General features: G+C 37.3%; 1 protein-coding gene across 1 annotated transcript; it reads right to left on the minus strand.

Moving 5' to 3' along the window:
- Positions 1–26: 26 nt before the first annotated feature.
- Positions 27–27,981, minus strand: DLD (dihydrolipoamide dehydrogenase). The gene is made up of 14 exons (XM_005910917.3): positions 27,844–27,981; positions 26,018–26,096; positions 18,448–18,527; positions 17,639–17,707; positions 16,993–17,062; positions 15,519–15,619; positions 15,072–15,212; positions 14,546–14,647; positions 4,989–5,179; positions 4,183–4,353; positions 3,709–3,898; positions 3,139–3,276; positions 2,045–2,134; positions 27–1,959 (listed from the first exon to the last, which is right to left on the minus strand). The coding sequence occupies exons 1-14, from the start codon at positions 27,880–27,882 to the stop codon at positions 1,894–1,896; spliced, it is 1,527 nt and encodes a 508-aa protein (XP_005910979.2). The 5' UTR covers positions 27,883–27,981; the 3' UTR covers positions 27–1,893.
- Positions 27,982–27,993: the final 12 nt, after the last annotated feature.

The following is a 27,993-nucleotide window of genomic DNA, read 5'->3' on the forward strand; positions in this document are numbered from 1 at the left end:
TAAATAAATTAGCACTTCACAGGATATTGGGATTTCAGATTTTAAAAAGATTCAGTTTATTACCAATAACAGGGAATAGCACATTCAGACCAACACTCCTATAGATTAACTGAAAACTCTGAATTTTAAAAAAAGTAAAGTTACTGGACAACAATCAGAAGTAGGTGGGGGTAGGGAGGGAGAGTACCACTCAAACAACAGCACTGGGTGGAATTCTCATTTTTAACAGCTTTTCACTTGAGGGCAAATCCCAGGAAGTGGCAACTTGAGCAGAAGCCAAGTTTTACTGGTTAAGGAATCAGAGGACAGAGTTTGGGGAAAACAACAGCAAATGAAATGAGGGGAAGAACCCCAGAAAAGACAGGTCTAATAAATTCTGCACATTCCTTGTCCAGTCTCTGACTTACCTGTGCACTACACGTGCATGGTACAAACTTCAGCCCAAGTGAAGCTAAAACAATTGAGTAGAGATTTCAGCTGCGTTCCCCTCCATCCCACACACATAAAGACAACAAGAGTTTGGCATTCAAATCAAGTTAACTGCTCACTAAAAAATTCAATATTTTCCAGAGGTAACAGAATCCAGTCTTTAGAATGTATTGATTTATAAGGACTGTAATACAATTCAAGACCACTGGACATGTGGAAAAAAAAGGAAAATGGACTTATATGTAAATAAATTAAAACCTGAAGGTTACTAAACATTTTCCTTTAATCTCCGATCAACTGATATCTTATTCTGCATAGCCTTCTGCTTATAAACTATATTCTCCAAACTTTCCTTAATATATGTTCCTTTAAATTGCCATCAAGTGCACTGCAATTTGACAAATAAATGTGAATGACTTATGCAAAAGTCTCTTTAGTATTTAACACTTATTTAAGAAACAGTCATTTTAAATATTTATCAATAAATATTATTCTTTAAAGAAAAAGTCAATTTTACCCAGACAGGATAAACTGGAAATCCACTTAGGAAAAGAAAGACGATTAAAGATTCCCTTAGGTTGCTTCTCCAAAAATAAATGGTAAACATTTAGTAGGTATTGCTAAAACAGATGAAAGGATGATGACCTTTTAAATACCTTAGTATTGTCCTACAATGTGGAAAGAAAAGATACATCCTGGTCTATAAAAGCAATAATAAAGAGTAACAAAAATATACACTAGAGGTAGTCAAAAAAAAACTAGGACCATCTTGACATCCACTCAGAATAACCAGTAAATGAATATTTAAGACATATTTATTTCTGTGTCTTCATTTTCCACTGTAATACATTGCTTCTCCATCTGATACTTGATTTTTGTATATACACTGCCTTACTTTGGTTAACTGTATAACTATACTTTAGATTTGGTCTAAACAAAAATTTTACCTCTAACCACCAAGACATTGGGGATTAAAATAACTGAGATCATCATTTTTTATTTACATCAGTTTATACATGTTTCCAACTTCTTCTAATGACTGTTTCCAATGTGAAAACCAAGTTTCAAATAACCTGATCATCTTGGTTCAAACAGAGCTGTTCACATACCATACTCTAGTTGCATCCATGTAAGTAAATCCTGTATCAGAGATAACAGCTACTTAACATAAATTCAGTGACAATGAACCCTTCATAAACAGCATGAAAATATGGGTTGAAGAAAATTTTCCAGGAAGCTACTATAAGTAGCTTTTTTCCTGCAGATATTAATGCAGTGAAACAATATTAAATTTATTTAAAATATAGATAAGAGATTTTTCAATTCTGTCCAAACCTATTAAATACCTTCCAAAAGTTTCCTAATTCAGTCCTAGAAATTTTTGCAGCTGTGAGCATTTCCTGTTCAGAAATGTGACCTCTACAAAAGTCCCCAGGAAATTGCAGAAAAATATAATCTTCTAATTTAAAAGTTGATTGATTTGCCAAAAGATGCAGCCAAGTTTGCTTCTCTAAAAGCTTCTGATAAGGTCTGAAAGGGAAGAAATTTAGAATTAAAAACCAAGTATTTGTGGGTCAGAAGAAAATGTAGGTAGCCATGAATTGTGTGTTGTTACCGGATGGGCATGACAGACTCGAGCTATGTCTTCACAGGATGCGCCATACTCCAGTGCAAGTGCAGCTTCATTTACCATTTCACCAGCACCCTTTAAAATAATAAATCAAGAAGTAATTCTGTTTCTATGGCAAAACAACTATCATCTCATAGGACAGATTAGAATAGTTCTAAACTGCCTCCAGTTGGAAAAATCCTAACAGAAAAAAGTAGCACAGAAGAGCTTGGGCTCTGAAGAAAAATGGCCTGCATTCCAATCTTACCACTTACTACCTCAATTACTGACTGTACTTCATTCCATTTTACTCACCTTAAAAATGGGATGAACAACACCTACTGCACAGAGCCCTGAAAACCCAAGTTAATGCATGTATTTAGGAAAAACTTGCAGAGTAAGCACTCAAATGTTCTATTATCATCACTGATACATCAGATACCTAGGGGAGGGCATACTTCAAATGCAGTGGTAGGAAAGGCTTCTCTTAGAAGGTAACATTTGAACCAAGCTAAATAAGCCAGTCATACAAAGATCTGGAGAGACAGGATTCTAAACAAACGGTCTATAAGCACAAAGATTTTAAAATGGGACAAGTTTTGGCCTATTAAGAAATTGTGAGAAGGTGCTCTCACTTTCTGAGATGGCCCACACTCTGTGGAGTATGTTTCTCTCTAAATAAACCAACTTCTTACCTATCAGAAAAATACAAAGAAAAAAACTGAGAGAAGGCCCATGAGACAGGGAATTAATGAGCAAAGAGAATGATTGGAAAGAGATGATGTCAGAAAGACAGTCAGGACCAAAATTCAGTGGAGCCTTGGGTGTAAGTCTGAAGTGGAAAGGACCACCAGAGAGTTTTAAGCAGGCAAATGGCCTGGTTTGTGTTTTAAAGGGAAAACTTAGTTGCGGCATGGAAAACAGAGGATATGATAGGCAAGACTCTCAGTGCTAGAAACAATCCATAAAGAGGCTATGTTCAAACTTCTGCTAGTAAATAATAACCTCAGAATGTAACCACTAGGTGGTTTTAAATTAATGTACTAAATAGCAATGTTTTCCAGAAATCCTAATGGGATTTCTGGCTTTACAATACTCACTGGTCCTAGAATATGTGCTCCCAATACTCTGTCTGTTGATTTCTGCCCGAGAATCTTCACCATGCCATCTGTGTCAGCGTTTGTCTTAGCTCTGCTGTTAGCAGCAAATGGGAATTTCCCAACTTTGTATTCAATACCCTGTGAGAGACAGAAATTGAGAGCTTACATAAATTCTCAAAAAATTCATTTCCATTTGCTGAAATCATCTACCATTTATAAGAACTAAATCCCAAGAAGGCAGTTCTTCACAAAGCATATAGAAGGAAAGACCAAAAGGTTTATCACAGAAAAATATTTTGGAAACAAACATCAAGTAAATTCAAGTGTCAGCCCACCTGGATATACTTCAAAGTCAAATGTAAGACCTCTAGAATTACTAATTTTTAAATACAGGCAAGCAAATACTCTCTCCTTTATGATACTAATAAAGTAAAAAATTATTCAAACTTACCTATAATGTTCTACATAGTTATTAAAATGCATTAATGCAATAATGACAGGGTTCTTAACCACCATGGTCATTAGGTCAAATCACACGTTAAGAATAAAACCACCCTCATTCAGAATTACCTCTTCTTTCAACTGCTCTTCTGATTTGCCAACCCAAGCAACTTCAGGGTGTGTGTAAATCACTGATGGTACACAGTTGTAGTCAATGTGTACAGCGCCACCAGCCATCCCTTCAACACAGATAATGCCTTCATCCTCTGCTTTGTGAGCCAGCATTGGACCAGCAACCACATCACCAATTGCATAGATACTGCAACAGAGATCAACAGAAACAGCGAACTTCTGAAATCAGACACTCATCTTCTGTTATGCCAGAGTCAAAAACTATGAGCTTCCAGTTAGTAAATCACCGAAAAATAAATCAAATACAGCTCTTCCAAGTTCAAGTTCTACACTGCATAATCAAAAATTCAATTAATTATTTTTCTTTTACAGGTTATAATTTTACTATTCTACCCCAAAGCCAATGCATTTTTAAGGCATGAAAAGTGTTTATTTAAAATTATTGAAAATGCAGGTAGGTATGCAACTTACTTTGGAATTTTAGTTTGGAATCTGGTATTCACTGGAATTCTACCTCTAGTATCCAGCTCAATTCCAAGCTCTTCTAGTCCCAAATTCTGAGTAAAGGGTCGTCGGCCGATGCAAACCAGCAGTACATCACAAGTGATAACTTCAGCTTTACCACCAGAAGCAGCCTCAATACTAGGTAGTAAGCAGCATATAATTGTAAAACACATCTACATGAATAGCTGACAGATATTGGAAACTTAAGACCAGACATTACTCAAGTATTAATGACACTTCTGACAGTCTATTTTAATCATAAATAAAACATAAACAGGGTCAGGCAATGAAAAATGTACATATCCTCTAGAGGTCTATCATTTGAACCTCACAACAAAAGGCTGTAATTAACATGGTTTAAGAACACAGATCCAAGCTCAAGTAGTGCTTCTGCCCCCACCAGCTGTGAGACATTAGGCAAGTTACTTCAGTGTTGAATAAGTAGAATACCAGGCACATAGTAAGCAATCTAATCAATAATCTTACTGATTTCCCCATGCATCTGTCTAAAAATAATGATTTTACTGAATGTTGAGAGTTTAAATTGTTCTGAATGTATACTATGAAAAAGTACATAACAAATGAGAACACTGGGTTAGTTTTTCTATCATCAATGCAATCATGAATTTCAGAGGGCTGACTGGATAAGCAATACTGAGCTACACTACACAATAAAGTGGTACTAAGTTATAAAAAATCTGATTCTTAAAGCTAAATGTTTTTCTTAAAGAAACAGAAGGATACCATATCAAAAACAAATGTGGCATACTTACGAAACATCAATTTTTCCATCTGATTTCTTAGTAGCACCAGTAACTTTTGTGTTTAATTTAAATTTAAATCCTTGTTTTTGAAGGATACGTTGAAAGTTTTTAGATATTTCCATATCAATTCCAACACCACCAACATGACCCAAAAACTCAACTGCTGTCACATCTGCACCAAGCCTTTGCCAAACTGAGCCCTGCAAACAATAATCATGAAAATAAAGGCTTTGATAGCAAATGTTTAAAAAATCATCTTAAACAGTTTATTGTAAGCTATTTTCCTAGGTTACTATGTTCCTATTAGAAACTCTGAGGTTTAAAATTAACACTGTGACAAACATGTATGCTAATGCTAACTCTCTGTGTGACCCCATAGACGGCAGCCCACCAGGCTCCCCCGTCCCTGGGTTTCTCCAGACAAGAACACTGGAGTGGGTTGCCATTTCCCTCTCCAATGCATGAAAGTGAAAAGTGAAAGTGAAGTCGCTCAGTCGTGTCTGACTCTTAGCGACCCCATGGACTGCAGCCTACCAGGCTCCTCCGTCCATGGGATTTTCCAGGCAAGAGTACTGGAGTGGGGTGCCATTGCCTTCTCCAGACAAACATATATAACTTCATACATTTATTCATTCAGCATTTACTGAACACCTACTATATGCTAGGCACCATTTAGATGGTAGGTATACATCAGTGAGCAAAACCCTGCCCTCAGAGACCTTAAATTCTGATAGAGAAGACAAATAAGTTGAATTTATGCAGAGGACAGTAAAGTGTAATGAGAAAAATAAAGGTGAAGTAGAACCAGGACTACTGCAATGAGAAGGACTGCAATTTTAAATATGTGGTCAAGGGGAAGCCCTCGTGGGGAGCGACAACTGCACAAAGACTTGGAGAAGGAATGAAATACACTGGTAACTGCTTCAGAAACAGGCAAGACTGTGAAAAGGAAGGCTTTGAGGGGAAAGAAGTACCTCTTTTTGCTAATTACTGATGCTTGCAAAGTATTAATCTAGCTTCATATTTTATCTTCTCAAGATGAACGTTTACTTTTTTCATTCCAATTATAATTTAAACGAAACGCTGACATTTTATTTTAACAACATTTTAACAATTATAACTTGTGAATACTTATATGTCAAATTGGCAATAGGAAGATAATTTTACAGCATTAAACAAACTATGAAAAGCTATGAATATATCCTTTGCAAGAACTTACATTAAAATCACCTAATAATTTAAAATTCATTGTAAGATTTTAGCAACTGAATAAAGTTCATGTATTTATTTTTTGTATTTCATGAATTTTGGGGGTGAGAGCTGAGTTAACTAGAGGCAATACAGTGACACTAAAAATTCAATAACAAACATACACAAAAAATAACTCGAAATTATGGACCTAAATGTAAAATCCAAGACGGTAAAACTTTTAGAAGAAAACAGGAGAGAATCATTGTGACACTGAATTAGGCAAAGACTTCTTAGCTATAACACCAAAGTACAATCCATAAAAGAAAAAAAGTAAATTAGACTTCATCAAAATTAAAAACTTCTCTTCACAAGACAGTATTATGAACACAAAAAAGAGAAACCACAGGCTAGGAAGAAATGTTTGCAAAACAACTATTTGATGAATGTTTGCAAAACAACTACTTGATAAAAAAAAATATTTGCAAAACTATTTGATAAAGAAATGTTTACAAAAAAACTATTTGATAAAGATTCTATGCAGAACTCTCAAAACTCAGTAACAAAACAAATGGACCCAAGAAAAAAACATACAAAACATTTAAACAAATACTTCAAGGACATAGAGATGGCAAAAAGCACATAAAAATATGCTTAACACTGCAACACTAGAGAAATGCAAATTAAAACCACAATGAGATACTACTGCACACCCACCAGAAAAGCTCAAATCAAAAAAACCAACAATACCAGCTACTGGTGAGCAAATGGAACTGAAACTTACAGTGCTTGGGGAGGGAGTTATAAAATGATGCAGCCCTTTTGGAGAACAGAGTTCCTTGAAAGGTTAAACACAGAATTACTCCTAGGTATATACTCAAGAGAAATGAAAACAGATGTCCAAACAAAAACTTGTACAAAAATGTTCATAGTAGCATTATTCATGTTAGTCCTCAAGTGAAAACAACCCAAATGTTCATAACTAAAGAATGGATACAGCACATTTTTAAAATTCACTGAATGGAAAATTATTTGGCCATCAAGTGAAATAAGGTATACCTAAATGTTGAGAACATTATGCTAACTGAAATAAGCCAGACACAAAATGCCACATATTGCACGAATTCCATTTATATGAAATGTTCAGAATAGGCAATAGACATAAGAAGCAGATTAGTGTTTTCCAAGGACTGGGAAAATGGAGAAATATAGAATGACTGGCGGCTCAGATGGTAAAGAATCTGTCTGCAGTAAGGGAGACCCAGGTTCAATCCCTGGGTGGAAAGATTCCCTGGAGAATGGAATGGCAACCCACTCCAGTATACCTGCCTGGAGAATTCCATGGACAGAGAAGCCTGGCAGACTACAGTCCATGGGATCACGGTAAGTCGGAAATGACTAAGCAACTTTCACTTCTTTCTGGAGTGATGAAAATGTTCTGGAATTGAGATACTGATGACAGATGCATAGCTCTGTAAATACACTAAAAATCACTGAACTGTACACTACAATCATTACATGATATGTAAGTTATAGCTCACTACAAAAAAAGGAATCACTCCTCTGAATCTAAATCAGAATAGTAAGAAACAGTTAAGAGTAGAAATGATAAGCAGCAGCACCATCTTGAGAGAACAGTAAGCAAAGCTAGACAAGTGCCATATTCTTTAGGAAAGCTGATTTCAAAATCCTTAGATAGGAAAACTCCAGTAATATCTACCATTTATTCAGAGCTTATTAAATGCAAGGCACTATGGTGCCTTAAATGTATTAACCGTATTAAATCTCAACAAAATCTTATAAGGTAATTATTCTTATCCTCGTTTTTATAATGGATCAATTAGTTCAGAGAGGGTAATGAATTTAACAAAAACATAAAGTCATTAAGAGACAAAGCTAAGATTCATTTTAAATCTGTCTGATTTGAAAGCACTACATTAAACTGTAATGGAAGAAAGAAAATGAACTGTAAAAAATAAGTCATATGAATAATCTTTATGAGAAAATAGATACGTATGTCGACACAGTAAGTTCTCCATAAACCTAAATTTTTAAAATGACATGTAAAAATTATTTTAATATAGTAACAGACACCTAAAACATTGTGTCAAGATGTTTAAATGACTTGAAGCTTGCAAAAAATCTAATGCAAAAGTGCAGAGATGGAAGAAACAGAGTCATTGCCTTGGGCTATTATGCTGATTAAAAGGAAGTAAAGCTATATGATTCCTTTATGTTTGTTTGTTTTATCCATCAGTGACAACAATTTTCAATGTGGCGTGAACAGAAGAAATAGCATTAAAATAGAAGTGAAGCCCCAAATAAAAACCAATTGTTTTGGATGAATTAATTCCCAAATCGAATAAATTAGATAGACCACAGAGTTTGGGTAACAGACAGTGAACTTTGGGAACTTAATTAACCTAAGAGCACTGTCAAGAGGTGGGAAAGAATAGATTCTAAAAAAGAACATTCCTGGAGATTAGCTCAAGATGGTGGAAAAGGATATGAGTTCACTCCTTACAAAAACACATCTAACTGCTGAACAACCACTGACAGAAAAAACCAAACTCTGGAACCTTCCAAAATGACACCCTACATCCAAAGATAAAAAAGAAGCCACAAAGAACAGTAGGAGAGGCACAACTGCGATAAAATTAAATCACAAACCAGTTGGGTGGGCCACTCACAAATCTGAGAACAATTATACCATGGAAGTTATCCCACAGGATAACTTCTGAGATACTTCTGAGCCCCATGTAAGCCTTTCCAGCCTAAGGGATGGGAATGGGGAGGAGTTCCCAGAGAATCTGGCTTTGAAGGCCAGTGGGGTTTGATTACGTTACCAGAGTGGAAGGGTGGGCAAGAGGGATAGTTATGAAGTTTGGGACTGATATATACACACTACTGTATTTATAATGGATAGCCAGTGAATAAGTCAGAAAGAGAAAGACAAATACTGTATATGAATGTATACATATGGAATTTAGAAAGACAGTGCCGATGATCCTAAATGCAGGGCAGCATAGGAGGCACAGATATAAAGAACAGACTTTTTGAACTCAGTGAGAGGTGTCAGTCAGTCAGTTCAGTCGCTCAGTCATCTGACTCTTTGCGACCCCATGAACTGCAGCACGCCAGGCCTCCCTGTCCATCACCAACTCCCGGAGTTCACCCAGACTCACGTCCATCGAGTCAGTGATGCCATCCAGCCATCTCATCCGCTGTCGTCCCCTTCTCCTCCTACCCTCAATCCCTCCCAGCATCAGGGTCTTTTCAAATGAGTCAGCTCTTCGCATCAGGTGGCCAAAGTACTGGAGTTTCAGCTTCAACGTCAGTCCCTCCAATAACACCCAGGGCTGGTGTCCTTTAGGATGGATTCATTGGATCTCCTTACAGTCCAAGGTACTCTCAAGAGTCTTCTCCAACACCACAGTTCAAAAGCATCAATTCTTCAGCACTCAGCTTTCTTTATAGTCCAACTCTCACATCCATACATGACTACTGGAAAAACCACAGCCTTGACTAGATGGACCTTTGCTGGCAAAATAATGTTTCTGCTTTTTAACATGCTGTCCAGGTTGGTCATAACTTTCTTTCCAAGGAGCAAGCGTCTTTTCATTTCATGGTTGCAATCAACATCTGCAGTGATTTGGAGCCCCCCAAAAATAAAATCTGTCACTGTTTCCATCTGCCATGAAGTGATGGGACCGGATGCCATGATCTTCGTTTTCTGAATGTTGAGCTTTAAGCCAACTTTTTTACTCTCCTCTTTCACTTTCATCAAGAGGTTCTTTAGTTCCTCTTCACTTTCTGCCATAAGGGTGGTGTCATCTGCACATCTGAGGTTATTGATATTTCTCCCAGAAATCTTGATTCCAGCTTGTGCTTCTTCCAGCCCAGCGTTTCTCATGATGCACTCTGCATATAAGTTAAATAAGCAGGGTGACAATATACAGCCTTGATGGACTCCTTTTCCTATTTGGAACCAGTCTGTTGTTCCATGTCCAGTTCTAACTGTTGCTTCCTGACCTGCATACAGGTTTCTCAAGAGGCAGGTGAGGGTGGGATAATCTGAGAGAATAGCACTGAAATATGTACATTACCATATGTGAAATAGATGACCAGTGCAAGTCCGATCCATGAAGCAGGGCACCAAAAGCCAGTGCTCTGGGACAACCCAGAGGGATAGGGCAGGGCAGGGCGGGGCAGAGGGGGGTGCTGGACCAGCACACATACACACCTGTGGCCAATTCATGTTGATGTATGGCAAAAACCATCACAATATTGTAAAGTAATTATCCTCCAATGAAAATAAATTAACTAATTTAAAAAAATGTTTTTAAAGAAAACAAAATAGATAGCCAACAAGGATGGTCTATATAGCACAGGGAACTCTGCTCAATATTATATAACAACCTAAATGGGAAAAGAACTTGAAAAAGAAAAGATACATGTATATGCAATAACTGAATCACTTTGTTGTACACCTGAAAACAACACTGTTAATCAACTATACCCCAATATAAAAACATTTTTAAACAAAAATAAAAACTGAAAAAGAATAGATTCTGAAATGTGGAACAGAAGTCAATCCCTGTTAAATACTAGAAAGTAGAGATTTATAAATAGCCAGTTTGACAACCATTAGACACTACCATAAGTGTTTCAAACAGGTCATGTAAGCTACCCAAATTTTATTTCTGAAAGTTCTTCTGGGCTGGTTAATGCAGTATATTTTGGTATCAGAAAGGTAACCAGTTATGTTCATAACTGGTAAAAGGCTGCAGTATCAGGGCCTCCCTGGCAGTCATCCAAGATTCTTGCTCTTCCATGCAAGGGGGAGTAAGTCTGATCCCTGATCAGGTATCTTAAGATCCACATGCTGTGTGGTATGGCAAAAAAAAAAATTTAATTTAAAAGCCTTTTAAAACCAAAAAAAAAGACTGTAGTATCAGATGGCTTTTAATACTTTGCATTGACAACCTGAGTAACACTAGAGAATGCTTGATTAACCAATTGCAGATAAGATCAGATGATGGACCACATGCCTTAGTTAACATACTTCCCCAACTTATGAACAAGACAAAGCAAGAAATAACAGTTAAATGTAAAAGTGACAGAATCAAGACAAAGAACTAGGCTGGAAATACTGGGTGCAAGTGAACAATACTAAATTAAAAGCAAGGATAAGGTTCAAAGTCCTTTATTTAGGTTTTAAAAAAAAATCAGAATTGCTCAAGCAAAAGATGTGAGGTTTTCATCTGACCACAATCTCAATATGTGCTAAAAACAAATGAACAAATATCAAAAAACTGATCTTCAAGGGTTACACAAAGAAGCATATTATGCATATCAGAAGACTAAAAAACATTCTCACCAAAACCCAGACTATTTTGCTTAGTTTGGAACATCATTTAAAAATGACAAACTGGACTAGATCAAAAGGATGACAATGAAATAATGGATCTGTTATCTAAAAAACCTAAGTAAGAGTCATTAACAAAAGCAATGGAGATTTAAATATGACTAAAACTCAGTCTCTGCCTTTCAGGAGCTTATGATCCTATAAAAAAGAAAGACATAAACAAATAAATGCACTATATACTATTATCAGTAGATGATGAAAACATGTAGACACATTACACTAGACTCAAAGAAGGAAGGACCTGAGTTTTCTTAAACAGAAAGTGAAGTGAAGTCGCTCAGTCATGTCTGACTCTTTGAGACCACGTGGACGGCGGCACTGTCCATGGGATTTTCCAGGCAAGAATACTGGAGTGGGCTGCCATTTCCCTCTCCAGGAGATCTTCCCAACCCAGGGATTGAACCCGGGTCTCCTGCATTGCAGACAGACGCTTTATCGTCTGAGCCACCAGGGAAGCCCCCAGAAGTCTCCACTAAAAAGGTAACTTCCAAGCTGACATTTGAAAAATATTTATTATACCAACAAAAGTTTATTAAGCAACAATAACAAAAGCTAATATATGAGTACATATTATATATCAGCCACTATGCTAGATACTAAAGACACACAGTAAATGAAATAGCCGGCACCTCTAGCCTCATGGAGCTTATGATTTAATGAAAGAGAGACAAGTGAACAAATAGTATCAAGAAAGTAAGATAAATGCTAGAACAAGGACAGGGTGCAATGGAACACTCGGCAAGAGTACCTAAGGACATCCATGGTAGGCGGGGAAGGGCTCATAAAGCACAGAAACTCACAGAGGGATGAAATGTTCCAAACAGGAGGAAGGCCTGACTAAAGATAAAATACAAAATGCAGCTTGTTCAGGAACTGCTATTTCAATATATCCTGAACATAGTTTGAGAGGGAGAGGGCTTAGAAATGAAGCTGGAGACTTGAGCCAGTACAAACAATATTTAAGAGTTTGTACTTATCCTAACAGAGGATATATTCATGAGTTACCTAACAGGTAGTATCACATTAGAACCCACAGAGAGGTCACTTACAGTTCCCAAACGTCTTATTTAGGCCTCCAGACAGATGGCAGTACCACTCACTGAGGTGGGAAATGTTAGAAAATAAACAGGTTTTGCTCTGTATTTTGGTAAGTGAAGGAGGGAAAGACAGGTTAAGTTACACATTCACTGAGTGCCTGTGAGACCTACAAATAAAGATACTGTAAGCATTCACATACAAAAGCTCAGAGGTAAGGAGAAAGGATTAACTGCACATATATTTATGAGTCTTCAGGTAACTGGTTAAGAGTGAACAGAATATTCTCTGAAAAGACAAAAAGAATCTAGGAGAGAACCTTGAGACAGAATCTAGAGTAATAGTAATAATTAAAGTGAAGGCTGAGAACAGGAACAAAGAAAAGTCAGCCCAAAGGGTAGATGGAAAATCCAGAGTGCTATTTGCAGAGAGGGCAAGGGAAAAGTTTCAAAGGCAAGAAAATCAACAATGCTGTTTGCTACCAAAAAAGCAGTGAAGAAAACAGTCTATTGGATTGAGCAGTGAAGCCATACACGCCCCATCAAGAGCACTCTGACGGCAAGAGAAGCCATGGGTGAAGATGTAAGTGAGAGCTGATGAAACAGTGTGGGCATCTCTTCCAAGGAGTCTGGCTGTGGAGAGAAGGTGAGAGGGGAATCAGGAACTTAAGGAGGACACAGGATCAAAAAAGGCTTATGTTTGTGTACGAAGTCCATGTCTTTAAGTACAAAGGCATCTTAGCATGTGTGAATGCACATAGGTACCCTCAGAGAAGCAGGTTTAAATGTAAATGAGAAGGAAGCAAAAATAGGAGAGGCTAAAGACTAAAAAAAATACAAAAATAAAAATCACAAAACAAAGTCGCCAAGAAAGCAGGAGACAGTGCACCCCCAAGCACAGGTGAAAGGCTGAGTCTCAGGGAAGAAAGCACGCACACAGACACAGCAGACAAGGCAAGAGAACAGTGTAACGCCGGGCAAAAATACTTCCAAATCCAGCCATCGGGTTGAGGGTGTATGTCTTTCTCCTGGTGTAGTCAATATCCTGGGTATAACATAAAAAAAGGAAGCTGAATCCAACCAGGACCAGAGTTTTGCCAAGCAGATATGACAGAACAGTGCGGCAAGGGACTCAAGAACACCTGTAAGGAAGTCGTTAGTGACGCACTATGGAATCTAAGCTGCTTGGAAAGCAGTCAAGACGGGATAAGGGCACAGAGCAAAGACACAGAGGAACCTAGGGACTAGAAAACATGATAAACTCAGCTATTCTTCAGCTAGATAGGCTCTCTGAGGAAGAGGAAAGGAGTTTATGGTCAGAGAATAAAATGTCTGGATTTGTGATTTTAGAAGGAGAGGTAAAACGGCCCTGGGAAAAGACTTCTAAAACAGAGGGAAGAGGTCACTGGACAGAAATAAAAGTTGCCAGATAGACAAGAATGGAGAACAAGATAAGCAAAAGGTATGAGACAGCACATTATTCAGAGAACGTCAAGTAATTTGCCATTTCTAAAACTTGAGTTAGAGGGATCAAAATGAGGACAGAGATGCAAGAAAGAACCACATCATATAAGTCATGTCTTTATCTGAAATGCAATTCACTCAGAATGAGAGCTGTCTGCTGAAGGGCTGGAAGATTTAAATATCTGAAGGGCTGGTAGATCTTTAAAAATCAGTCCAATTCTAGGGAATACAAAAGCTGGAAGATACAGGGAAGCAGATTTCGAAACAAAACAAAACAGAATGTTCTAATGAGTAATGATTACTTAAACTGATTATCTTGAAAACTATTACTAGATAGTATTTAAACAAAACTCAACACTAATCTGCCTGTGATGTTAAACAAACAATCAGAGGAACTCTAAGTCCTTTCCAACTCCACGGAAGTAATAAGGGACAGAAAAAACATCACTCACCAATTCTACACCTATTACTCCTGCACCAATGACAACCAATTTTTCTGGAACTTTTTTTAAAGACAAAGCACCTGTAGATGACACTATTGTATCTTCATCAATCTGTTAATAAAAAAAAAGAGATAGACAATCAAAATTACTTGAAAAAACCTGACTTATAATCTGTGATCTTATTCAGTATAATCACTAAAAATATAAGTCATTTATTTGCTTTGAGCTATTTATGACTTTTATCCATGGACTTAATTTTATCAAAACCCATTAGAAATGGCTCACTTAAAAGTTTATCATGTAGCATCTCAAATTAGAATGGTCAACGTTAACCTCATATTGAATTCAAATATATCATAATATAAAGTGTTCCATTTCTGGTCAAGATCACTGCAGAATAAAGACAGGCAAATTCCCAAAGCTGAATGACTGTCAACATATAGTACTTCAGTCAGGTGTCTCTCATTCGAAGTTCATAAAGAATATAAAATATATTTAAGCAGAGAAGTTGTGCAGTTGTAAAACATGTAAATACCGTAATTCCAGGAAAAGGAGTGACTTCTGAACCTGTGGCTATAAGAATGTTCTTTGTATCAATAACTTGAGTGCTGCCATTGGCTTTCGTGGTGACCTGATTTTTCCCAGTTATCTTTCCATATCCATTTACATGAACAACCTTTATAAAATAATATTTAAAAATTCACAAAGTTTAAAAATAATTTTTTGGGTAAACAAACGTGATTTGTAAGAAAAAACTATTAAGTAAGTTATCCAATACAAAACACCTCCTTACTTGGTAACACTACAAATGGCGCAGCAAAAATTTTGTTACATGCATCAGGGAAATCTATTTTAGGCTAACATACTGTTTTAAATTAAATATCCTCCTGCAGCCAATTTCTAACAGCATCACTGTCAGCATAAAGCAATGTTTATCATGTATATAAAATAATGCAAAAATCTGAACATAAGACACACTAACCTTATTCTGTTTGAATAAGTGGGCAATTCCACCTGTTAAAGCTTTTACTGCATTACTCTTCTGCTCCATCATCTTCTCCAAATTCAAACGAACTTCAGACACTGTAATTTGTTAAATAAATCTTTAGTCCATAGCTAAATTCCTGAAGCAATGTGATATTTTTCACTAATCAAGGTCTGAAAAATTGCAGCCCAATGCATACAGAACTGCATAAAAGGCTGTATTAAAATTTTTTAATCTAATAACTGATACAATAATCATAGCTGACGAAAGGCCAACAGCATCCTATGACAATAACAGAACACATCACACAATGTAAAAAGTCCACCTTCAGCAAAAATTAAGTCCAAAATAAACCATTACACCCCACTCTGACAACACAGTCTTTAAACACCTTATGACAATTATAAATCTGAAAGAGATTTAAGTAAAAATGACAAAGTAAAACATCACTGGAAATTTTAAACCAAAGACAATGCTAAATTTCATGAAACAAAAGCTAGTAAAAAATCACATCTGAAAACTTCAAATATAGTTTAATATAAAAGAGTTTAATCAACTAGATTTTACTTACTCATTTAATTCACAAGAAAACTCTGAAGCAACAATATAATAAAGAAACTCAAATTCCAAAAGAACTTCAGAAGCAAGAAGAGTATGTCAGAAATTAGCTCAGGCAACCAATACATACATTAGAGATGAGGAAACAAAGGCCCTAAGAGATGTGATCTACTTAAGGTCACAGTGCTAGAACAAGAAGCTCTGCCTACAATGCACACCTCTGGTTAACCCTGTCTCTTCTTCCCTTAGTAGGTACAGAAAGTCAACTTTGATTCTACTTTTCATCTAGTTTAAAATATTTGCTTTAATGTCTGTACATCACTCCTATACCTATCTGCCTACACTACAGCCCAAGCTTTCAGAAACCTACTACTATAAAGACATAAAAATCAAATTAGCCTCCCCCAGCACAAGATGTGTTTTGACCTTTCCTAGGACTATTCTCCTGGATGTATCTGTAAACAACAATAATTGGAGAAAAAGGACAAAATGAAAACAGTCCAAAAAGAATGACAGGAGATAGGACATACCAAATTAAAACATTATGAAATGTCCATTTCCACTATGCCACCTCCTTCCCCCTCTCCTTGCATCTCTTTTCACTACCAACGACTTAAGTAGACCTTCCTTCCTTCACCACTATTTGCCCATTGCACTAAGGAATCCAGCGCCCCCCTAGTGATCTCTTAGTGATCTCTAAGTTTTAAGGAAACAAAAACTGAGTCTTCATACACACACACTCTGTCTCACACACACACAGGTTAGCAAAGGAACAGAAGATGTCATAGTAGAAACATCGTTAAGATCTGTCTTACTCTTCCCTCACTAACCATATATTACACTGTCATCAGACACAAGTCCTTAACCAGAAGAGCCAAGTGACGATATTGCTAAATGTGAAAGATATACATACTTTCAATTCCTCTAGATGCAAAATCTTTTCCATGGGCCAAATGGTAAAAGTGAGAGTTATTCAATAAAGCCTAAAGGAAAAAAAAGACTAAATTATCAAATTTCACAAACTATATACATGCAAAAACCACTTACAAAATGACAGTCTCTACATGAAATAGCATATAGGACTACACCAATTCAGTTTCTGTTCTTACATATTTAATGTAAGAAAAACAGTAACAACTTAAATGTTCAGCAAACAAGAATGAAAAAACTACCTTACTTTCTTTAAAAGCAAAGGATTAGGTATACAACTTCAGAATGTCAGGTTAAAAAGGAAGTTATTTTTCATACATAAAGGGCTTAAAAGAAGAATTTACTGCCTATTAATTGTTTCGCTGGAGAGGAAAGCCAAAAAAATGGAATCTGATCCTGTCATCAGAGCCTAGCTCAAAGGCTAGGCATTCTGAGACAAGGAAGTTATTTCAGGAATGTATGGCAGACTGACAACAGTAACCTAAATTTTAACAAAGAAAAAAATGTGTTTTTATCATCTCTGGGTTATTTTTTAATAACTGTATTAGTTTAACATTCTAATCTCAATATATCCTTCCAGTTGGTGGCTAATGAAAAAAATTTCTACCCTGTACAAAACATATGCTCACCTTAGAAGGAATACAACCAACATTCAAGCATGTTCCACCGAGTGTTTCATTTTTCTCAACACAGACTGTCTATAAGCAAAGAAAACATTTATTGCACATAACCTGCAATGTTTCAGTTCACTAAAATTCCAAATGTATGTCTTAATTCTTCTATAAAACATGCTACTGAAAGTGTTTGTGAGAATGAAATATATAGACTCTTTTAAAATTTATTATCTGCATAATACTACCCAAAAGTGAATCATTCTGAAAGATATTTGTTTAAAAACCAAATCATGTTTTTATTTAGCTCTACTACTCTATCTTCCAAAGTGTGTGTGTGTGCAGGCCAAGTCGCTTCGGTAATATCCAACTCTGTGGGACCCTACAGACTGTAGCCTGTCAGGCTCCTCTGTCCATGGGATTCTCCAGGCAAGAATAGTGGAGCAGCTGCCATGCCTTCCTCCAGGGGATCCTCCCAACCCAGGGATCGAACTTGCATCTCTTAAGTCTTCTGCACTGGCACACAGGTTCTTTACCACTAGCGCCACCTGGAATTCCCAAAGTGTGACTAGAAGCCAAAACAAAAACAAAAAATATGGAGTGGGGGGTGGTGCGCAGCAGGGAGGGGACAGTGACTTCACTTTCCATTTCACGAAAATACTACAACTGAATAAATCCTCTCTCTTCATTAGTCTCAGACCTAAATATAATTTATAGAATTAGCAAATTATTTATCATTATTAATTACCTGCAAAGTATTTTGTGAATGTGCTCAACCTTTCCCAAATGAAAAGGAAATCAATGCCTAATCTGAGCTTAAACCTTACCTTGAAGCCTAACTGGGCAGCTTTAATAGCAGCAACATATCCTCCAGGACCAGAGCCAATTACTGTCACATCAGCATCGACTACAATCAAAGCAAATTGATACAAAACAATAAATTGCTTATTACTGATCAAAAGCATTACAGTTAAAAAAAAAATCTTGCATTTTATACTCCAAAAAAGTGCAAATAACCAGCATTTTCTACATAATACTATTCATTCCGAGGTACCAGACATTCTCTGACATAACTGAAAATGACACAGATTTTTAAATTTTGTGTTCTATGTATTCATTATGGCATATAAAAATATAACTGAGTTCTGTACCCACTGTATCCACTGACTTTGCTAAATTCCATAGTTTTATTGAATGATAATGGACAGAGATTTAGTGACATAGCTGTACAAAGGAAAGAGCCTGAGCTTTGCAATCTGTCATACCTGGCTTCAAATCTCAACTCTTATCATTTATTAGCTGTGTGACTAAGTGACTTCATTTTTCTGTCATATAGGAACAATAATACTGCCATAAATGACTGATGTTTGGATTAAATAAAATAATTTCGTATAATACCTTAGTTCTTTCAATAAATTCAAAACCAATTATATCCTTTTCAGGTACTTAACTTCTAAAATAACAGGGGGAAAATTCTGCTTCCCTATAATACTTGGCAAATACGTTCTGAACTATTTGAATAATGATAAATTTTTTACAGTTTAATAGGCTAAACAGAACACTCAATTAACTATTCTGGACATTTATCATATAAAAATAAGAAACTGAAAATTAACTTTGATCAGTAGTCTCAGGAGTATAATAATTATGAAACAAATGTAAAAATAAATTCCAATTATTCCCAGTCTTGTCAATGCAACATCAAATCAAGCAACAATAACCATTAAGAGTTAGAGACAGTCTCCCTTCTCCCCCATCCACTGTCCTTACAATCTCAGTGACTTTAACACACTTTCACATATGTTTTTCTCAGAACTTCCTAGGAGAAAGGTAAGGATGGCATATATATATATATATATATGGTAAAAACACTAGGTTAAAAAAGAAAAAACCCACTAGTTTCAGACAGGTCAATTAAACTTGCCCAAGGTCATCTAGCAGCCATGTGACAGAGACAAAATTAGGCTTTTTGTCTCCCCTTCCAGTGGTCTATTATTTAATATTACTCCATTCCTTAATTTCAACTACTTCAAGAGCAATAATCAAGCTGCGTAATTACTAGCTATCTAATCTTAGGTGAGTAATTTAATCTGCTTCACCTTCAGTTTTCTCATCTGCAAAATAAAAGTGAAGTCGCTCAGTCGTGTCCAACTCTGTGCGACCCCATAGATGGCAGCCCACCAGGCTCCCCCGTCCCTGGGATTCTCCAGGCAAGAATACTGGAGTGGGTTGCCATTTCCTTCTCCAGGGGATCTTTCCGACCCAGGGATCAAATCCGGCATTGCAGGCAGAGGCTTTAACCTCTGAGCCACCAGGGAAGTCCTCTGCAAAATAAGGAGTACACAAAAAAATATCTACCTCCCAAGGCTGTAATATAGAACAAATAACATTTGCAAATAGCTTAGCACAGTACCCAAATGTATATAGTGTTTGCTATATAATAGCTATATTCTGATCTACAAAGACAACAATTTTAATTTCTTATCATCCCCTTCCCCACAAAACACATACCCCCTAAGGGATGGGAGTAGAGTATCCTTTAAAAGACTTTTGCTGGCCTCAACAGAATCACAGAAGCTATGTTGGAGGACAAGTAATAGGTTATCCAACCCAGTTATCCACAAAATCTAAGAATCACCCTACTGAATAAATTAAAGTACTGATTATCCTTGGTAATAATTTGGGTTACTCACACATGAGAAAAATATAGCTAGGCTAACACACGATAAAAGTGTTGTATCAGTTCTCCTGATCCATTTGTGCTTTTTGGCCATACTGCTTAGTTCACTCATTCATGTTCAGAATTAAATATATAATAAAATATATTTTGATTTTCAAATAGAAATTTCTATAAAATACATTTCTATTTTCAAACCTTGAACCAAATGAAGACCTAACCAACATCCCTTAGTTTGGGTCTAATTTTTAATTTCACAGTAATCTAAATACAAGCTAAAAAACTTATTTCTTGCCTAAATTTTTAACATATTTTAAATTATAATATACAGGTTTATTGAATAAACTTAAATACAAAAAAGTCAAAAACGTGTGTTTTATTTCCCAATTTACTATGTGATCTTAGGTCTTTTTCAAAGCTACGGAAAATACCAAGAAACAGTTCAGCTTGCACTGAAGATACTGGTTGTTCCATTCCATGAGAATCCCACTAACATGCTAGGAAGCACAAAGATGAAGGGAAAGAAGAAAAGTCTTCATTTAAAGATCTGTCAGCTGAAGTATAGGAGGGCATTCAGTTCAGTCGCTCAGTTGTGTCCCATTCTTTGTGATCCCATGGACTGTGGCATGTCATCATATGGGTACGATTCAGGGCAAAGTTTTAAAAATAAGCCATTATTTAGGGAAAGTATACCAATGTCTGCAATTTACTTTGAAATGCATCAGAAAAGTAAGATGAATGAATGGATATGTATATGAATGGACAGACATGTGATAATGTAAGTACAGAAAAATGCGAAGAATCCATGGGTATTCACTGTAAAATTTTTCCAACTTTTCTAAATATTTGCAATTTTTCAAAATAAAATACTGGAAAAACAAGCCAGCCAGCATTCACCTTTAGCAAAGGCTGCTTGCAAGTGAAGGGTTATAACGCATGATTCTGACTCACTATTTCCTTGTCAAAAAGTATTTCTCAATTTGGTTCCTATACATAGTTTTAAAAATTAGGATATGGCAAAGTAGTTAAACAAAATGCATTAATTTAGAGAACATTTAACAGAAAATTTAAAACTAGCATCAGCCTTTACAAGTGAAAAAGAAAAACAGAAAGGGAAATGCAAATTGATAGCCTAAGAGAAAGATGACTAAGCCAAAACAGCAAAGGACAGCTGGAGAGTAATCTACATTTCAGGTGGCAGTGAAATACCAAGAGGAAGCTATCAGGCTGATACTTAAAAAAAAAAAAAAAATACTGGGTACAATAAGTGGTGACCAACTTAGTCAATACCATGAAATGAACGGAAAGAAAAAGCAGGGAAAAGTGCTCTAAAAGTTACAAAATATTGCTTATTACACCAATAGGAAGAAACTAAGGATACCATATGATCAAGGCTACCACTAAAATAAAGGTGTCGGGCTACAAACCAATTATAATCATCAACAAATACAACATGTGTATTAAAAAGTCAGTCTGCAATATTATTTACCACTTGGATAATTTACTACATGCCAGGCAGTGAGCTAAATGCTTCTGGTTGTCTTATTTAAGACTAAGGACATCTGTTACATAACTATTACTGCCATTTAACAGGGAGCAGATAAGGCTGAGGGGAATTAAATAACCTGCATAAGGTTACACAACTAGTAAGTGACCAGCCAGCATTTACGTTAAGTTGTTCAGATTCTGAAGACTGTGCTCCTGTACCATTATGCCTTCCAAACCACTCAGATGGTCCCATCATCTCCAGGGCAATCAGGAATTCCAAACAAAATGACAAAAAGTTCTTCATTATCAGAATGAAATAAAATTTCATGAATGCCTACCCTATGAGGAAATCATCACTATCTTCAGAAATCTCACAGTATAGTTAGGGAAAACAGGTACATATCAAAACGTAGAGAAATCAATTGTAGAAAACAATTAATAATTGTCTTTTAAGGAACAAGAACAAATATTATAAGGCAGTAATCATTAATTGCCAAATTCACTAAATGAATATAAGAGCTACATGATAAGGTTTATCATCTTTTGTTGTGTATTGGGGGGAGAGAGACTTTTTTTTAATGTATTTATTTGTTAATTTTGGCCACACCCCACAGCATGTGGGACCTCAGCTCCCGGACCAGGGACTGAACCTGTGTCACGTGTGTTGGAAGATGGAGTCTTACCCACTGGACCTCTGGGGAAGTCCCATGTTTTAAAATTATCAATAGCCTTAATCTTCAGCCTATTTCCATAGTCACATTCTATACCTTAATCACCCAAAACTGCTTGGATTCAAAGAAACTCTTGAATTTTAATACTTTACTTTCTGATCATAATCCTACAACCTCCTAGTTCATGAGCAAAGAGAAACACAGTAAAAGAAGAAAGAATGGCGAAGTAAAACAAATCTGAGTTCAAATATAAGCTCTACCATCCCTTAAATTCTTGGGAAAATTATTTAATCTCCCTGGGCTTTGATGCAATATAGCCATAATAGTGACAGTAATACCTACATCCCGGGGTTGAAAGGCCAGAGGTAAGATCTGTCAAGACCCTGGGAGGATGCCAGGTACCTACTGGGCACTCAACACATGTTTTGTCTCTCCTTAGATCCATCTCCCATCTTTGGTCTTGCAGCCTCCAGTAGATTCCCACCCTCCATAATACCCTACACAACTACATCCTAACAAAATCCAACTCAGATCTTATTCTTTTGCTTCTCATTGGTCTCCCTATTTCTTGTTAGATAAAGTTCAAGTTCCTAAGTGCACATCCAAATCTCTTCAATAACTTTCTCCAGCCTCGTCTCCCACCACATTCTGCTCATCCACCAGTATCATGTGGTGTAAGCTTCAGCAATAATGAATTACTGGTAGCTTGCACCCAGCCCTGTGTTGGTCTACCCACACACATTCTGCTCCACCTACCTAGAAAATAAATGCTGAGAGCATACCTTTCACATTACAGACACTATTCTAAGCTATTGGGCTACCAATAAATGGCAGAGCCCTGGTTCTTACAGTCTAATGAGAGAGAAAGAAAAAGTATAAAAACTCCAAATGTGCAACAGAATGAGCTTTAAAAACAAATATGATTATATCATGCTCCTGCTTAGAACACTTCAGTGACCTCCAACTGCCCTTAAAATAGTGTCTTTTGTAACCTGGAAACATCAACTCTCAACTATCAACATATTCAGCCACACTGGCCCTTTCAATCTCCTCAAATGCACTACACTCCTTCTCACGTCAAAATATCCCTACATGCCATTTCTTCTACCTGGAACACCTCCTTCCACACATGCTCCCACAACGCTTTTCAGATATCAACATTAATTTCCTTAGGAAAATAACTGTGACCAGTCTCAATCCATATATAGCTATCATATATAGCTATATGCTCCATCAATGGAGTCTTCATCATAACTATAATAATTTGTTCAGTGTTTATCTTCCCCCTGCAAACTATAAAGCTGCATCTTGTCTGTCTTATCCTCTAGTGTATCCCAGCAACTAGTATAATAACCAGGACATAGTATAGACTTTGTTGAAATAATGAGTAAATGAACAGATGGATGTAACAAATGTGACTAAGTGCTATAAGTATCTGTCATGAAATGGGTCATATCAATAACAACACAACCTGATGAACTTGGCCCAGATTCAGAAATCACCCAGATGCTGTAACAGGGACTGTATCATAATAAGCTCAAACTTCTCAAGCTGGTCAACCAATACTCATCTAAGGAGACAGGTCAAACAGATCAGTGATTAAGAGTGTTTAAGTTCTAGAGTCAGAAGAATTTCCCCAGCTACACAGCTGGTAAACGACAGATTTCCTAGCTCAGCGCACTAAACTCAGGTCCTCAATTTCATAAAGGAGAAATCAGCAGTACATAACTGGTGGGGCAGCCACAAGGATTAAAGACTGTGCTTGAGACAGAGTAAGCACTCAATGCATCAGCTAATATCACTGTTGCTGCATCAGTTAGTATCACTGTTGTTTCTGGACACTTACTGTATACCAGGCACCATACTGGATGCTTGTGATGGAGCATAACTAAAACAGACATGATCCCAGGGTTTATTCAGTAAATAAGAACTGAGTACCCACTGGTCTATTTTCGGTGATAAGCAGTCACATTCAGTCCTTGCCCTAAAGAAGTGTACACTCTTGAAGAAAGGTCAGTCATTAAATAAATAGACAAATATAAATATGTACATAAAATACTTGTTACTGCATCCAACCAAAGACTTCACACACAGTATCTACACGAGTACTAAAGGATTTATAATCTACTCAATATGAATGCTCAGTTACGCCTGCAACATTACAATCTAAATTCCTGCTCAGGGACAGCCTAGCAGATAGAAGGTACTAAATGAAACTTTGTTGAATATGTAACACCAAAGGTGCAGAGTGAGCCATAAAAAGTCTTTACTTGGCATGCTTTGGAAACGAAAATCTCCTGCTGAATTAAGAATTTCCATTTAACAAAAGAAACAAAGAGTGTATACCAACTATACCTCAGTGAAACTGAAAGGGAAAGGGGATATAACGGGTTGAACTTTCTCCTCCACCAAATTTGTATTTTTTAAAGGATTTTTTTGACCTGTTCAAAGCAAGGGTAAATCACCCACTGTTGGTCATTACTGACCAGAATCCTCCTCCTACCCTCTCTCCTAAGAATAAAATATACCAAATGCCAGTAGTCTGACAACAGTTTAAGGATACAGGAAAAAATTATTTCACAGAATGCAGGAAGACCAATGGTCACAGTTACCCCCAGGTAAGCTTTAAGACATCAACATACAACTTTACTTATGATTATACAAGAAATTTCAAAAAATGTCAAAACGTGATTTCAAATAATCAATAGTCTTGGTACTGGGAAGCCAAAGTATCTTATTATAAATCCAAGAACTTCCTGTTTTAAATACCTTTTTTTTTTTTTAAGTACATATCCTTTATAGAAACTTCAAAAATACAGAAAAGTGTAAAAGAAGAAAATATTCATAATCCATAACTTCCTTTCAGGGTACATTTTTCTAATCTTTAAAATGTGCTTTTGATAAGCCCATTAAGATTTCCATTCAGCACACAAAGAGATGTCTCATCATTCTAAACAGTGTTAAGCAACTAACACACTCAGTCTTACCAGAGGACAGAATTAACTTTTTATTTTCTTGGCACAATATGTAGGCTCTTAGCTCCCAGCCCAGAGGCTGGACCCAGGCATCCCGCAGTAGTAGTCCATAACTTTAAAACGGAAACCCCCTAGCCACAATAACCTTCTTGCTATTCCTTAAACCACACAACTCAATTCCTACCTCAGACCCTTCTCACTGCTGGTTCCCTCTGCCTGAAATTACCTTCTCACACCCTCACCTTACTCAGGCCCTTGCACAGAAAAGGCCTGATACACTATCTAAAATAGTCACCCTACCCCCAATTACCAGACTTCATTTTCAACCACTTCCCAAATTATTTCCCTGTTTCTTGTATACTGTTTGTATTTCACCATCAGACTTCAAGTTCTGTAAGAGCAAGGCTTTTTCTTGTTCACCACCTGGAACACACTACCTGTTCAACAGAGCATTTAAGTGAACAAACATTTGAACAAATGAATTTTATAGCTAATTACTTTGCTCTTAGTTACTCTTAACATTCACTTGCTTTTACATTTAAATATAAAGGAAATATGAGCAAAACCTGTTTTACTAAGTACTTACTTGGTTGATCTGCATAAGTTCTTAGTGGCACTACAGAAACTCCTTGCAGACCATGAGATATTCGACTGAAATGGCCTCTCTGAAAAAAAGAAAGAAAATGATCCTATTATGTAAAATATGAATTCAAAACTACTAAAGATCCATGAAGTCAATAACGAGTCAAATGTATCGAGCAATGATTGCTAATACATCTTCCACTGACACAGGGAGGTTACACAACAATTTCTGCTCTTTTGTAAAAACAATCAGCTTGCCACACTTTTTTTATACGTGTTCAACATATCATTTCATTTTTTTACCTAACTAAAACATGTTATTAAATGGTGCTTACGTTTTATTTTATTTTCAGAAGGCATGGCTAACTTTTGGCGCCAGAGATTATTTTAATGGCATTAACTAAAGCGTTTAATGGAGAAGGCAATGGCACCCCACTCCAGTACTCTTGCCTGGAAAATCCATGGACAGAGGAGCCTGGTAGGCTGCAGTCCATGGGGTCGCTAAGAGTCGGACACGACTGAGCGACGTCACTTTCACTCTTCTCTTTCATGCACTGGAGAAGGAAATGGCAACCCACTCCACTGTTCTTGCCTGGAGAATCCCAGGGACGGGGGAGCCTGGTGGGCTGCCGTCTATGGGGTCGCACAGAGTCAGACATGACTGAAGCGACTTAGCATAGCAAAGCGTTTAAAGTTTCAGCTTAAGTACTTGGATAATCTACATTATGCAAATCCTTTTACATGTAATTATTGTTTCCTAAAATCAAAACTACCATGTACAATCTATGGAGATGTACCTGAACCACACAAAATGAACAGAAAATTAGACAAGATACCTTAGGAAAATGCACCATGTACTCGGACCCAAGAGCTACTAGTGTTACAAACTGCATCATAACTCCACAACAATCTCTAAACATGGATGGCTACTATTTTCCTAAGAACAGTGAGGCACAAAGGAACAACTGCAAATAGCTCCTATCAAAGTAGGCAGTGAAAAATCCTACACGTTGATCTAGGAACGCTGTCTACTTCAAGGCAAGGCTTGCACTTGAGGTGAGGACAGCGGACCAAAGAACAGCAGAGTAGAGACCAGGGCTGAGTTTCAGTCCCAGCTCTCTCACTAAACGTACATCTAGCTTGTTACATTAACTTTGCGAAACATAGGCTACTCATCTTGAAACAAAGGAGTCTAACTTCTCTATTATTTTTAAGGTCTCCGTCAATACTGTATTCAGTCACAAACCCAAATATATACAATTTGGCTGTATTCGGTACATTGATGTAAAGGGAAGGCTATCTTGATAACCTGCTACAATTAAAAATACAAGCTCTAAGGGGGAGGTCAATGCACGCTCGCTTAAAGCTGCAAACACTAAAGGGACCTTTGAGGAATTCCTGGGGCCAAGAGTTAGGGCTCAGTCTGAGTCTTTCAAGCGGTGGCCCAAGCCTGTCTACTGCAAAAGGCCACTAGGGCCGGAATTAGAACTACGAAAAAGTCAACCATAACGGGCAAGGGTGACTCCTACTTTCTCCGCCAGGGTGGAAGGGCCTATGCGGGACTCCCAGGCTCCAGGCCCAGGCTTGGGAGGGGACTGTGTGTGGTTGTTGGCCGTCACACAACCGGCGGAGCTCTCCACGGCCCAGGCTTCTGCCTCCAAGCCGCCGCCCCAGGTGAGCGGGTTCAGGGGTGGAGTCGCGGGTGGAGTCCCAGGTGGTCCCGGCCTGGCCGCCGGTCTCTCCCACACCCACACTTAGGCCGCGTCCCGGATCCCGTCAGTGGGCCTCTCTGGGCCTGATTCAGCACGATCCCACCCAGTGGGCCCTCACCTTGACCAAGGAACAGTACACACGACTCCAGCTCTGCATCTTGCCGCTACACTTTCCTTTCTGCCAAGGATTTCACCTCCGCTAAGCGTCTCCGCCGCCTCCCCAAGGTCTCCCCGCTCTGCGCATGCACGAGCGCGGCCTACGTCATCG

Source organism: Bos mutus, chromosome 4, assembly GCF_027580195.1.
Source record: "Bos mutus isolate GX-2022 chromosome 4, NWIPB_WYAK_1.1, whole genome shotgun sequence".
Taxonomy (NCBI): domain Eukaryota; kingdom Metazoa; phylum Chordata; class Mammalia; order Artiodactyla; family Bovidae; genus Bos; species Bos mutus.